Consider the following 15,363-nt stretch of genomic DNA (forward strand, 5'->3'; position numbering starts at 1 on the left):
GTATAATTATTTTGTGTGTTCAGTGTGGAATGAAGGAACCGACGCAATAAGTTGTAGAAACATCGATTCTGGTGTGGTTACGTCGGTGCGGTAACTTCTGGACTGGCGTAGCTACGCCAATTTGGTGTAGTTACTCAGCGCAAAATGTTGCATGACATTGAGGTTGTGATTGCTTATCTAGGCTCCACACCTAAATATTTTTTATATGATATTAAAGATTTAAATGGTGTGCATGTAAGTATATATTTAAGAATAATATATACATAGTTGTTAAAGCCAAAAGTGAGGAATATATTTTGTTAAAATCAATAGGTTTAAAAGTCTTTGTAAAGCATCTATTTACAACCAATTTTTTTTTTTTTTGGTTGTTTTTTTAATAGAAAATATGTTTTACAAATTAATGATTGTATTTTTCACTGATTTTATGTGAAATTAAAATAACTAAATGCTTTAATCAGCAAAATTCTCTTAATAGAAAACACAATCAAGTCTAAAATACATCCTTTACAAAATCAAATGAGAAAAAAGAAGGTTCATTTCAATAAGTTTTAATAATATTTATTCATTAGCCCGCTTAATTATAAATTTATATGTAGACTAATAATAATAATAATAAGGGCTATTTAGATATGAATTACATACCACACAATTCTTATGTATTTATATACCTAATGACCAAATTTTAATATTTACAATTCAGTAAAGTGTCAAGTAGTCTTTGACTATCTATACGGGTCGTTTTAGTCTAAGAATTTATAGAAGTGCCAAAATAGTCCTCAAACATTTCAAATTTGAGTTCTAATAATTCTCAACATGACTATTTCAATCATGAATTAAAGACTATGGAGATTATTTTGATATTTCTATAAACCCTGAGACTAAAATGTTCCCATCATTTAAAACATTAATACTCAAATTTTTAGATAACCTCAAAAGAATTATTATTATTATTATTATTATTATTTATTTATTAAAGATAAAGTACACATTTTTTATTAATGATACTAAAATGTTATAACTATAATTATGAAAATTTTTGTATATACTACTATGTGTGCCATTTTTATGCATACCATCCATTCCAATATATTTACATATTTTATATCTAAATTTTCTTTTCTTATATTTATGCTATTTAAATATTTTTGTTACATAAAAAATGTCATTATTTTAACTGAAAAAAAGGTAAAATAAAAATGTTTTCATGCTAAGCTGATATATATGTAAAAATTTAAGTTTAGGTGTTAACATGTAAATACATAGGAATTGAGAGATTTGTATGTAAATCTTCCTAAAATAAAAGTAGAAAAGGCGGCGCAAGGCCGAAGTCGTCCTGCTTCTGTGTTACAGCGAGGAGCCGACGACTTCGGGCAGCGCTCGAGAGAGAATTAGGGATTTTCTTCTTCTTGTGCTGTTCGTAGATGGTCATTGCGGTGCAGGACTCGAGATCTAGCCTTTGCTTCAGTGCATAGTAATAATGTCAGGGGCTCTGCAATACTTGGAGTTACAGAGGAACGAGAGGCCGGAATTGGCGGAGTGGTATGACGCCCTTGCTGACCTCTACGAACGCAAGCTCTGGCATCAGCTCACCCTCAAGCTCGAGAAGTTCGTAGCTCTCCCCGTTGTCCAGGTTCGCGTCTTCTTTTATTCTTAGGTCAATTTATATCATGTCCTTATTCTTATTTTATAAGTTTTCGTATTTTCTTATGGAAGCCTGGTATAGATCGAATTAAGACTTTGTTGTTTCTTCGTTGTAATATGCGATGGTAGTGGGACTTTTGTGCGGTTGAATGAAGATTTGCCTTCCATCATGTCGGGATGTCGGGAGTGAGGGAGGGATTTGATTATCCTTTTAGTATTGGCCTTTCTTTAGGTTTATTAGTTGGCCACTTGTAGAGATGCAAATGTGGAACATGTAATTTGAGGAAAGATGGGTTGGATTCTTGCTACGGTTGGGGAAATTTGGGAGTAGGTGTCTTAAATTCTTTGAGTTGATCATGCTTAACTTATCGCGCTTGGAAAAAAAACAATGTGGTTTTGCGGTGTAGTTTTGAAGATGTGGGTCGGATATATTGGCTTTCATATGCTTTATAAGTAAAATGTTCAAGGATTAGTGCTATAGTAACAGGAATAAGGTAATAATATCTGGGAAGAGGTCTAAAATTGACAAGCGAGAAGGCTATTGATAAAGTAGGGAATACACTAAAAATAAATTGAGGAGAAAGCAATGGCGTTAGGAAGAAAGAAGCTTGGAGAAAAATTGGATTTGAAACATTGTAGATTTTAGAAATTTTATTGAATAGAGAGTGCAGTGAATTGATAAGAGGGTTATTTACATAGGGAGGTTCTCAAAGAATACTTATTACATGTGAAGGTCCCAAAAAATCAATTTTATAGGTAGAGGTCTTTTGTTAGGCCTCCGTCAAGAAGGCAACGGACGACTCCGGCCGAAGCGGCGTGCATTAGAGGATTCATGCCTTTGCGGAGGTAATATGCGGAAATCACTGCTAGAATCATGCCGGTGACTAAATCGGAGCAAGAATGGATCACCCCAAATGCTCCTTTTATGAGACTCAACTCTCGTTAGCTACCCTTTGGCAAAGCAGCTCCCGCTGCTCTTGCTCCAATTCGAAACATAAGGGAGAAAGGCCAGGTCGGCCACCGCTCCTCACGACCAGCATGCAACGCCCTAATCGAGCTTCCCTCTCGTAACTCCATCTCCCTCACACGTCTCCGACAAGGCCAAACAGCCTGCAGCCCCTCAGTGCTTCACTGTTCCTGGACACACTAAGCAGCAACCATATTTGTACCTTCCTCTAACCGACAACACACACAGAGGAGCAGACCAAGCTCACCGAAGTCGTCCGCTGCCTTCTTGGAGGAGGCATAACAGAGGCCCTTTACCTGTAAATTGTTTTTTTGGGACCTTCAATTGTATTTTATGTAATAACCCCTTGATAATATTTTATGTTCTTTCACATCCATTCGTTTAGTTGGAGCATTGCCAAGTAGTCTTATCAATAATTTGTATTATTTATTGGTTATATGATTGTGAAAATTCCATTATAGATCTGCTTCTGACTGTAAAATTTTTTTTGGCTCTTTTACCTTAACTTGAAGCCTTGAGATTCAACTCTAACAATGAAGAATTTTTTTGTGATCTTACTGGACATGGATGCTACTGTAAAATCTATTCCAGTAAAGCGGGTTGCAGGATAATTGAGAAGACTGGTGGTGGTGGATTAGAAGCTCCTTTTTTCAGTATTAAGAAAGTTAATTGAAGATTGTGAGGGGATTAGAATGTTAAGAAAGCGGTGAGGCTAGAGGGAATAGGTGCTGGTAATGCTGGCATGGAATTAGAATTAATGATGAATTGCTGATATTCTTATAGTCTTGCAGTAAGGGGGTAAACTAATGGTGATATTCTTAGAAGTTCATTGTTTGGTGAAATCAACTTGGTTTCTCTAGCCTAATCCTCAACAATGCAAAGAAAAAAAGTAGTAAATGAACTAAATATGCTGGCTTAATATCTTATGCTGTATTAAGAACTCATAAGATTTATTTTATCTATTTATTTATTTATTTATTTATTTTTGCTACATGGTTGATGTTAAAGTATAATGAATGTTTTTAAAAATAAATTTTCTACTTGAAATTTGGAGAGACTTTGAATTGAAAGACTAGAGAATTAGTGTAAGCATGTAGAAGAAGAATAATTATTACATGTTTGAAAGAAGTCTAAAAAGATCTGATTTTGTGAAAGATTATATGTTATTTTACGCTTTGATGGTCAACAATAGAATGTTGTAGGGATAATGGTGAAGATGATGTTAAAAGATAAAATTATTGTGGTTTTTATGCTTAGATTAGACATATTTTGCATACAAATGAGGTTTTAGTATTAAATTATTGGGTGTTTGAAATTAAATATTAAGATAGTTTGATTTACAATGACGGTATTTCCTTCCCCTTATTACATTATTTATGATTAGGAGGTATGATGGCTTCTTAGCAGCTATGTATTAAAGACCAAATTATGACACTCCAAAACGTTCTATATGATAGTTCAATTTTTTTATTTTTACTTAACATTCACATTTCCTCGATCACTTTCTCAATTAAGCATCTTGTGATGATGCACGTCCCAATTTGTACCATGTATTTTTGAATCATCATGGTTTAGTCGTCTTTTTCTAATGGGCATGTGTGATGCAGTATATTCAATTGTGTATAAATTAAGTTGAAATTGGATTCGATCAGCCCAAACAAACGCAATTATTTTTACTTGACTAAGTTGGGTTAATTCCTCTTGTGCGCGTGAGGTTGATCGATGATGTAGCTCTTCTTTCATGGCTCCTTCTCTATGGCTTTCCTTATGCATTGTGACATTGGGATTGACTTTTGACAGTGAACCCATTAAAGGACTTAGTGGTCACTAACACCAAGTAAAAGGTGCAAACCTATTACTCTTAGAAAACTTTTAACTACGTTATGGCCGTCTTTAGAAATTTTCATTGACATTAAAATGTTTTTTTTGATATCTAGGTTATTAAAAACAATAGTCATCCAAATTAATTGGAAATATTAAAAAATATATATATATATATATATATATATATATAACAAAGCACACTCACCGAAATGAGATATAAACATAGGAACAATGAATTACACATAAACAAGACAACTGTAAAATAAAGCATGACACATCATGGACACTATTTTTTTCAACCATTAATGTACAATGCAAAATCAAACGCTTAATGTCATTATTTTATATTAAAACAATCATATCTTGAATCATGATATCATATATATTACTTTTAAAAAAATTAATAGTTAATAGAAAAAATTAACATTTTACATTGTTTGCAATATAGTTACATTTCAATATTTCATTTTAATAGGCTTAATCCTCAACAACACACCAATTTTTAGCATTAATCATTATAAATGATTTTAGAGTTGCATTGTCTACATATAATACTTTGAAAAAAAAACATTGTATAATCTTCAAAATAATTATAGAAATTATGAATACATTGATGCATCATTAATTTGACTGGACATGATATTGAGGCACCCACTGGTTGTCCAACTTGAACTGAAAAAAATTTATTGAGCGAAGAACATTATACACATTTCACATCCATATCAATGAATTTCACAGTTGTTCCCGACTTGAATATGTTAAAGAAAATTACAAAATACACAAGTTTAGCATGTTGAACCCACGTTGGGGGTTTGTTGTCCGAGATGAGTGCACAAAGCGTTTTATACATGTCAGAGCTTGTTATAGCATTGATAGAGTTTGTCCTTGCAAAATTGGAAAACCAATGTTATGCCACAATCGTAGGGTTGATATAAAGTCTATAATTTGTGGTTTCCTCTCACTTTATATACTTAAGAAAGATTGTCTATGATACATAGACACAATATATTATTTGATATGGAGATGACAAAATTATTTAAGGGTCTGTTTGAGGTGGTTTTTTGTCTGCTTTGCTTTTCAAACCGCCACCATAGTTTTGTTTGTGGAACATTTTTTTTAGAAATTTCTATGGTAGAAAACAATTTTTTTTCAATCTAAGCTATTAAAGTGTGGTAGCTTCCAAAAATATGTGGTCTAATCTTTTGAAAATAAAATAAATTTTTAATAGCCACCGCGGTTTTTTGAAAAGTTGTTTCTTCTGCAGTAGTTTCACAGCTGCTCCAAATAAACCCTTAATCAATGAGATAGAGCAACATTCACATCACACCCTATGCATTTACATGTATAAGGTGTGCAAGAAAAAATTTGAAGGAATTACATATTTTGTAATTGCTCACCATGCTCTTTATAAAAGCATTGTGTAGGCACAACGTTCAATTTCTTTCACCTTTAATCATGTTGTGTTTTGTTAAGTATTAATCTCCTGAAATCTTATTTCATAATTACATTAAAAGAAGCCATTGAAACATATACTCAAGACTTAAGAGAGGATGAAGTTAAAATGAATAACACAAAATAATCATCCCATGATTTGAAATAGTGAATTTTAGTTAGGGAGCTTGGCTTGTTTGCACGTGCCCTAAATTTATTTATTTACTCTATTTTAGGTGTATCTGATAAGCATTAGTTGCAAGCTTGCTTCCCTTATGTACCTATGAGCTTAGTATTTTATTTGTGTTTTCACTTGATTGACCATCAATTTTTTTAGAGATGAACTAACTGAGCAATTAGTGTCCAAAATTCGCAATGTTTAGCAAGCATACTAGTCTTTGATTTTTTTTTTCTGGTTATTTTTCAAACATGTTAAAGCTTAATAAAGGATTGTTTCTTTTTTTAAAACCTTATGTCTACATGTTAATTTTTTCTCGGCACTTTCACATGAAAAATAAAGTGGATTTACTTTTTTGCTTTGTAGGATGTTTATTTAAGTTCAATTTTAGGCTTTTTAATTTTCTATTCACCATATTGAGAGAGAGGAAAAAAGCCCAAAAAACTCCACCGACTATTCATATGTGGCCAATTTATTCTCAGTGTCACATTTCTCCAATTTAGTCTCTCAAGTGTATAATAATGATTTCAAATGGCCTCTAATCCAAGTTGGGGTCAATTTTGTATAGTGAAGGAACTAAACTGGAATCAGTTTGTGTCTAAATTTTTGTCAGTCTCTACTTGATTGATCATTTGGGATCATTTTTGTATATATGAGGGCATAATCTAGAGAAGTGTAGAACTCTGGGTCTAAATTAGCCTTATATGAATAACTGGGTGACTTTTTTGGGCTTTATCTCTATATACAACCTGAGAAAATTTAAAATTATCACTATTAATTTTGAATCAATTTATAAGGTTTAATTTGTGCTTATAGGAGCAATGGAATTTAAGTTGAAGCAGCAAATTTGATGACATGGGATTTTCGACTAAGGAGGTTTATTGTAAGATAAACACATGTAGTATGGATATTTTTTTTCCTTGGGGCGTGTTGAACATGAAGGAAGAATGCATAAATAGAATTTAGGTTGAAAGGAGAAAGAATAAATATACTAATCTGAGTTGATCTCATTTGGATTGATGTAGACTTCCCTTGCTTGAATTTGATTTCCCTGTCCTTGGAGTTCTTGTTCATGGATGATGAGAAATGAGAGGAAATGGGCTAAATCACTATAGAATTTTAGGCCTTTTGGCCAGAGAGAGAAATCCTATCTTGCTCAACTATTGAGGTGAGAGTTAAATGGAGTAGTGCAAATTTCATTCAAATTGTCAATCTAGGTTTAACCTACATGATTTTTCTTTTTTTACGGTGATAGAAAATAAGACAATTTGTCTACTTAGAATTGCAAGTGGAAAGATTAGCTTACCACATTATATAAGAGATAACTATCTAAGTAACAAGAGAAAGGGTGCTGGCACATCGCCTGAGGAAGGGTTTTCGGGCCCCTTAATTGTTGTGACTTGGCTTGATGAATTTTCCCTTCTTGATGAAGTGGCCCCCTTTATGCTTTTAGCCTCCAATACCTTGCTATATTTTTTTATGCTACTTTTTGTTTAGCATTATGTGTATCCATGGAACCCAATGCAACTAACCAAATTAATCTTAGGTAGCCCAATATATCGAACTCAATTTGACTACAATTCATTTTGATTATATACTAGATAGTTTTGCGAGATTTGTACATCAATTATAAAGCTCTTTAAAAATAATATATGAGTGGTATGCTAACAAGCACATTAGTTGCTTTGTTTTCCTTCAGGTTGAATATTTATTGGGTTAATAATATTTTCTTAACACGGCCATGTCTATGATGCAGATATTATAGTATGTTGGATTGTTGTCTTTGTTTATGTGATGCCTATTTTTTGCTTCAAACAAAAGCGCATTACTATGTCTATAAATCGGAAGACACTGAAGTGCTGCTGAGAGTTGAGTGAAGCATACATAATACTCATCTTTCTTCATTCTTCAACGAAATTGAACAAGTTGAGAGATGATAAACCAGCTCAATTATGGATTATTTCATAACATACTAATAACGTTAAATTTTATATAGATAACTGCTCTGTTACCATGTAAATCCTAATTGATAATTAGTTTAACTTGACATTTTAATTCTTTAAGATAATCCAATAAATATCAAGCTTTTCTTTCAGCCTTGGTGCCTAGTGAATTCACCTTAACCTACATATGCATTGAAGCTTGTGATGAGCTGGCACTTAAACAATGTGTTAGGGTGCATCACGCTTATTTGGACAATCTGGGATTTATGCTTGTCTATTTCTTTTTGATTAGTCCTGGCATGTATATATATATATTTTTGAAACATTCTAGAAGTAAATCGAAGTTGTGTCAGTTTATTATGTGTTTGTTTATTTCTGATTATTTATTGGATAAAAGCATGAGATCTTTCAAAAGAATAATATTATTCCAATTCATTTTTTATTCATTTATTGGCTTTATGTCCAATAGTATAGGGACTTTTTATGAAGATTTAACATAATTCAAATCTGGGTAGAAGGATTATTTTCAAGTGCATGCCACAGTTTATTGTTTCTGTTAAACAGTGTTTGAGTGATGGGTCCATGATCACTGACAAACAAGATTGTTCTCATCACTTCATCCATTGTATCACATGCCCTTCAGCTTTCTTTTTGTTCAAACTACTACTGTTTTTGTTTTCACGTCTCTATCATTGTCTAAGCTTTTCTCTGTGGTTATCTCGTCTACTTGGATTTTTATCTTCGAGACAATTGGAATGCAGTAAGGCATGAGGGAATAAAATGCTCTAAGGTTGCTTAAACAAAATGGTGAAAGCTTTGTTGAACAGTTGTCCATGTGCAGTACAATTTTCGGAAGCCATGATAGCTTCCATTGCTTTTAAAGTGTAATTTTTGGACCTAGGATGAGAAGTTACTATGTTCTTTATATTAAATAATGTTCTTGTAAATCGAATTTACTCGTAATTGTTTGCATTTGTGATTGTACATGTTTGCATCCACACTGTTGTTTTCGAATAAGAACTGCCTGCATATGATTTACTTCTGTAACGTAGTTGATGTATTTATGCATTTCAGTTTTGAAATTTATATGCATATTTTGATGCTATTCTTTGTTATTACTGTGTAAACTGGGATAATTGGTATTTTTTTTATTTCTCGATTATCATGTATTCTGCAGCTCTTGGTTTGGATGATGATTCGTTATCATTGGATGCTTTAGTTTTGAGAGAAGTGTCAAAAGAGTCCCCTGATTCATTGTGAAGGTCATTTTAGTCTCACAATTTATAAAAGTGCCAATGTAGTCCCAGACACTTTTAATAATGGGCTGAAATACTCTCCACGGATGATTATTTTAGTCCAAATTTAAAGAGTATGGGGACTACTTTGGTACATTTATTGAGTATGGAACTAAAATAGCCCTATGTATAAGAGGACTCTTTTGATACTTATTTAGTTTTTGTTGTTTTTTGATAATGCAGTTTTATTTTTTAAACCTATATATATATATATATATATATATATAGATAGATGGCAACCTTGCATCATACATGTATTCTGTTCTCAACCTTGTAGTTGCATTTATCCACCTTTGATTCTTTTTCAGCTTTAAAAGTGTGTTTATGGTCTTTTTGGTTTGTTATTAATCTTTTAGTTGTGTTCTTTGCTCCCATTTTCAGGCTGGCGATGCTCTCATACAATTATACCACAACTTCATTAGTGACTTTGAAACGAAGATTAATCTCCTTAAACTTGCACATTTTGCCGTTGTAGTTTCTCAAAAATATGCTGAAAAAGAGGCTGCTATTAGTTATCTTGAAGGGATCATTGAAAAGCTGCATGCTACTAGGCAAACTCGAATAGAAGAACCTATTGTGTATGTTAAGATGCAAATAGCTGCTATTAAGCTTGAGATGGGAGCTCCAAAGGAATGCAAGAAACTTTTGGATGAGGGGAAGACCACACTTGACAGTATGACTGATATTGATCCGTCAGTGCATGCTAGTTTTTATTGGATTTCATCGCAGTATCATAAGTGCTGTCAAGAATTTGCAGAATTCTATAAAAGTGCCCTTCTTTATTTAGCATATATGCAAGTGGAATCGCTTTCAGAAATATTCAAACTGGTACTTGTGGTATTTTGATTCATTAAAATATGAGAAACATATTATCTTTTTATGTGTTGCTGTTACGTTCAATGAATGTTAGATTTTAATTTCTGGACCATCTATCCTATCTGATTAGTTATAATCTTTAAGTCGCAACATACTGGAGCGTGTTGATGTTGCATGGAGTTATAATGCAGATTTTACAGCAAAATGATGAAAATTGTAAATTCTGCCATGCATTTTTTGTGGATTCTGGTCCTTTCCCATTACACTGCAATTGCTTCATCTCATCCCTTCATTCAATTTTGGATGGTTAGGATTAGTTTCGCTGAAAGAGAAGTTAGTTGAATCAATCTAAACCACCCTAAAATGAAATGAAGGTGGGTAGGGAGCTAATTGCTTGTGTGATATTCCCTGGTAATTGGAGAGGAGGAGCCCCATATCCTTTCTCTGTAGACTTGATGGTCATGAACACTTACAAATTAGGCTTTGTGTCCAGCTAAGGTAGTAAATAGTTTGTTCAGCTTACAATTTGGTTTAATATGTCTGGCTTGAGTGTTGGGCCTTATGAGGTGATGACACACATTGGCAGTGGCCAACCGTTTGAAGTTACCACCATCATTCACACTACACCTGGTCTTCCATGTATCGCGGCTGAAACGTGCAAATGAAGATCATACACACTCATCCACACTACCGCTGGCGTTGACTGAGGACTTGGTGGTGATTCTAAAGCCATTATAGATCGAAGGAGTGCGTTAGGGAGTTGAGAGAGCGAAAGAGGTATTGGTCAAGTGGAAAGGACTGTCAGACTATAAATCAACATGAGAGCCCTATAGGATGATCCACAAGTATTTTCAATCCTTCCAACTTCAGGACAAGATGCTTCTTTGGGAGAGTAGTGTTACGCCCATACAAAGGCCTGTGAAACAACGACCATTCTGTTAGAAGGATGTAATGCTCACTTTTAACCCCTTTCTCATGATCCTCAATTTGGAATTTCTCCAACCTTTTCATATTGATAAGTTCCTATTATTAGGCCCCATTGGGGCAGTTTATTTGGTACGTTTTTGTTTTGAAAACACAGTCAAGATGTTTGTTTCGTTTGTTCGCTTTGCTTATATGAATAAGTCGTACAGGTTTTCTTAATAAACTCAGTCGAGAGCTCGACCCCGCGGCTCGCGTTCTTACCCCTGCTTATTAATCGCATGCCCTTTATTCCTCGCTCAACCCCCGTTCTGCCCTAGATGACTCATCGCTCGCCTCTCTGCCTCGAATGCTCCTATATCGCGATTAGCAGTGTCTTTCACCTCTTCCTCCTCTCAGAGATACTAGCAGAGCTTAATGGGCATCTTTTGAGAGCTCAACAAATCATGAAGTGGAAAGCTGATGAACACATGAGGGAGGTGCAATTTGAACCAGGGGACATGGTCTACTTGAAACTGAGACCCTACGATAAAAGACATTAGCCGGGAGGGGTGAGAACTTTCATTGAGATATTTTAGGCCTTATGAGATGATGGCATACATCCGGGCAGTGGCCAACCGTTTGAGGTTACCACCATCATTCATACTACACCCGGTCTTTTTTGTATCACGAATGTGACGTGCGAATTGAGATCATACACACTCATCCACACTGTCGCTGACGTTGACCGAGGACTTGGATCGAAGGAGTGCGTCGAGGAGTAGAGGGAGCGAAAGAGGTATTGGTTAAGTTGAAAGGGCTATCAGACTATGAAACAACATGAGAGCCTTACGGGGTGATCCACAAGTAGTTTTATTCCTTCCACCTTGAGGTCAAGATGCTTTTTTGGGAGAGTAATGTTACATACGAAGGCTTGCCAGACAACGAGCATGCTATTAGAAGCATGTAATTCTCACTTTTAACCCCTTTCTCATGATCCTCAATTTGGAATTTTTCCAACCTTTTTCTATTGATAACTTTGTATTATTAGGCTTCGTTGGGGCAATTTATTTGGTGTGTTTGCATTTTGAAAACGCAGGTAAGACGTTTGTTTTTTGTGTTCACTCTGCTTATCTGAATAAGCCATCGAGTTTTCTTAATAAAAGTGGTCGTGAACTTGACCCCGCGGCCCGCGTTCTTACCCCCGCTTATTACTCGCATGCTCTTCGTTCCTCGCTCGACCACCGTTCTTCCCTAGATGACTCATCGCTCGCTTTTCTCCACTGAATGCTCCTATCTGCGATTAGCGGTGCATTTCACCTCTTTCTCCTCTCTCTGACCTCTGGTTACTGTGCTCTGTAAGTAATTTTGATTGAATGTCTTTTTATGTGCGATTTATGGTAATCTTTTCGATGGAATGTTATTTTTTATGCTATTTTTCGATGGAATGGCTTTCTTTATTGGATTTTTTTTTATTTTTGGATGTAATTTGGAGAATGTGTGAAAGTGTGTGCTTTATTTGACGATAGCAAGGTATCAGATGCTCTTTTGCAGGGGGTGCTCATTCGTAGATAGCAAGTTTTCTGGTGCCCTGTATTTCATTGCCTCAAATGAAAAATATTGGATGGGATTTCATCAATTCCTTTGATATTTGTAGCATTCTTTTGGGAGGCCTTTTTGCATTTGCATCTATTCAATACTACACTGTTTTTTCTTTTATACTTCAGCTATAAATTGAAAAATGGTTGAAAGATGATGCTTCATTTGTAGATGGCAATGTTTTGGGTGGCTTGTATGTAATTACATCGAATTAAAAATGAGGTGTTGTGCGTTGTAGTTGTGGGTGTGTGTGTGGTTGCTTTATTGAGGTGTGGGATATGGGTTGTGGTTGGGTGTTGTGCGTTGTAGTTGTGGGTGTGTGTGTGGTTGCGGGTGTGTGTGTGGTGATTGTGGGTGTGTTGTGTGGGATTGTGGTTGATTGTTGTGTGTTGTGGTTGTGTGTATTGTTGTGTGATGTGGGTTGTGGTTGGGTGTTGCGTTTTGTAGTTGTGGGTATGTGTATGGTGATTATGGGTGTGCGTGTGTTGTGTTGGGCTGTGGTTTAGATGTTGTGTGTTTTGGTTGTGGGTGTGTGTGGCTATGTGTGATGCTTGTTGTGGTTGTGGGTATGTGTTTGGTGGTTGTGTGTGTGTGTGGTATGGGTATTTAGTTGAATCAAATGAAATATGGGAAGAGATTGTGGTTGTGATTCATTGAGGTGACCTGTATGTAATTGGTTCAAATGAAATATGGGAAGGTTTGTGGTTCATTGTGGTTTTGGTTGGTGGCATTTTGAAGATTTTTGACCAAATTGGCATCTTATAATTTCGTCTCGTTTAGAGCATTTGCAATAATATTTCATTTTGAACCTCTTGAGGTTCTTTTTGAGTAGCTCTTTTGGTGGTTGTGGGTGTTGGGTGGTGGATGTGCTGGGGCGGGGGCGGGGGCGGGGGCGAAACTTTTTATGGTGGGGTGGTGGCTGTGCTGGGGGTGGGGGCTAATATTTATTCTCTGGTTGATCTGAAATATTAATGTTTTTTGTTTTCTTTGTTAGTAACACATTTAATACTAAAAAAGTAGGTTCATTAGTCATGTGGCATAGGGAAGTCACACTCATATTTTGCGTCCTGTGTCTTAAGGAGGTTGAGCTAGGAAATAAACTCACCACTTATTTTAACAATGAAGGGTGACAAAATATTATGAAATTTAATGAAATGACAGGAAGGGAGTATGATAGGTTGCAATTTAGGAACAAGTCGAATCGATTGAAAAAAAACTGTAAATTATGGAAAGAACTAAAATGGGGATCCATGGGCTTGGGTTTGGATCCAATCAAACAGACTATTGATACTTCAAATAAGTGGTGGACTCGAAAATTGAAGGTAATAACCTATCCATTGAAGACTTGTTTTTCCTTACTTTATCATACTATGCTGTTTGAAGTAATAAGCTTGCCCGTATGTTGAAGATAGTGTCAGCCGACAAGAAATTCAAATTTGAATGCATGGGCGCCTGTTGCAGCCGACAATACCACTGAATTTGAACGTGACCTGGAGGAAAGTTGGACCATATGTTCAGTGGGTTTGTTGCAACGGGGGCACTCATGCATTCACCCCAAATGAGCATGGGCTTGCAAGCATACCAGATGACTTGGAAACCGAGCAGGTAAGTGGGTCCTGTGAAGGCCCTAGTCTGGACCAAAAGGAGCTGGAGTGCACATGCCAGTCAAAGTGCCCTAGGGTTGAGAAAAGGAAAAAATGAGGAGCTTTCGTCAGAAGCTAAAATAGTAAAACTAGTGGATGCGTGCACAATTTAGGCTTTTGGTTCACATGACACCTCCATTGATGACTTTCTACGAATACTGGAGACCTATCCCGAAGTTTATGGGGATATGTCGTTGTATCTAAACTTCTTGAAGTTGTTGAAGGACCCGACCCGCAGACAAATATTCATGAAGATGCTCTCTGACCGTCGGGTCGACTATTTATGTTTATTTATGGACAATTCATATTGTGGAGTTATTGTTTAGTGGCTTTGTTTTTTTTTATTTGTTTCATGGGTTATCTGATTTGGATGTTTTTCTTTCTAGCACGAACAATATATGTTGCTCTGTATTTTTTTCTTCTCATTATACTCTATCTTTAGATTTTGATGTTCTTTTAACGTTGTCTGATTCACACATATTACATGAACAAATAACTTCTTTAGCATGGACTCACAGCGAGAGAGTCTAAGAAGAAACATTGTGGCGGCAGTAGTTTTGTTGTAGAAATACTGCAACTCATACGTTGTTCGAGCTCCCTGCATGACATCCACTTATATTGGTGATAAATGGTTGGAGAGCTATTACAAGAACCTCTGTTTTATAAAGTCTGTTGTCTTATTGTTTTGACAGGTTTAGTGGGGTTGATGTACTTAGTTCTCTAAGACATCTCACTCGCACAAAACTGTAATTGATTACTGTTTTTGTCAATTTATACTTGTGTTATGACTAATGGATTGTTATCTGAATCATTCAGGAAAGATGAGCTCTAGCATTTTAAGGGCCTCCCGACAATTGTCCTGCCACCGCGGACTTTAGACTTCCCTATTGACGTCATGTCAGACACATAGCTACGGGAGACAGTTCTACAGGTGTCCGCAAAGAATCACGAAGAAGTGTGACTTCTTTCAGTGGGCAGACAGTCTAACAGATTCCACTGTATACAGTAATCGGGAAAGAATGGTATTTCTGGAGGACGATATAGCTCGTGACATACGCCTTCTACATTTTAAAACTATCATGATAACATTTTTAAATGTAATTTTAATATATATATATATTGAAGT

The 15,363-nt window shown here is 35.4% G+C and overlaps 1 protein-coding gene across 1 annotated transcript in view; it reads left to right on the plus strand.

Moving 5' to 3' along the window:
• Positions 1-1,297: 1,297 nt before the first annotated feature.
• LOC110025402 (26S proteasome non-ATPase regulatory subunit 13 homolog B-like) overlaps positions 1,298-15,363 on the plus strand; it is a 19,055-nt gene continuing 4,989 nt past the window's right edge. The window contains exons 1-2 of the mRNA XM_020725859.1: positions 1,298-1,630; positions 9,661-10,107. Coding sequence (XP_020581518.1) covers positions 1,478-1,630; positions 9,661-10,107 — 600 coding nt within the window. The 5' untranslated portion in view covers positions 1,298-1,477. The remainder of the gene's footprint in view (positions 1,631-9,660; positions 10,108-15,363) is intronic.

Source organism: Phalaenopsis equestris, unplaced genomic scaffold (assembly GCF_001263595.1).
Source record: "Phalaenopsis equestris unplaced genomic scaffold, ASM126359v1 Scaffold000297, whole genome shotgun sequence".
Lineage (NCBI taxonomy): Eukaryota > Viridiplantae > Streptophyta > Magnoliopsida > Asparagales > Orchidaceae > Phalaenopsis > Phalaenopsis equestris.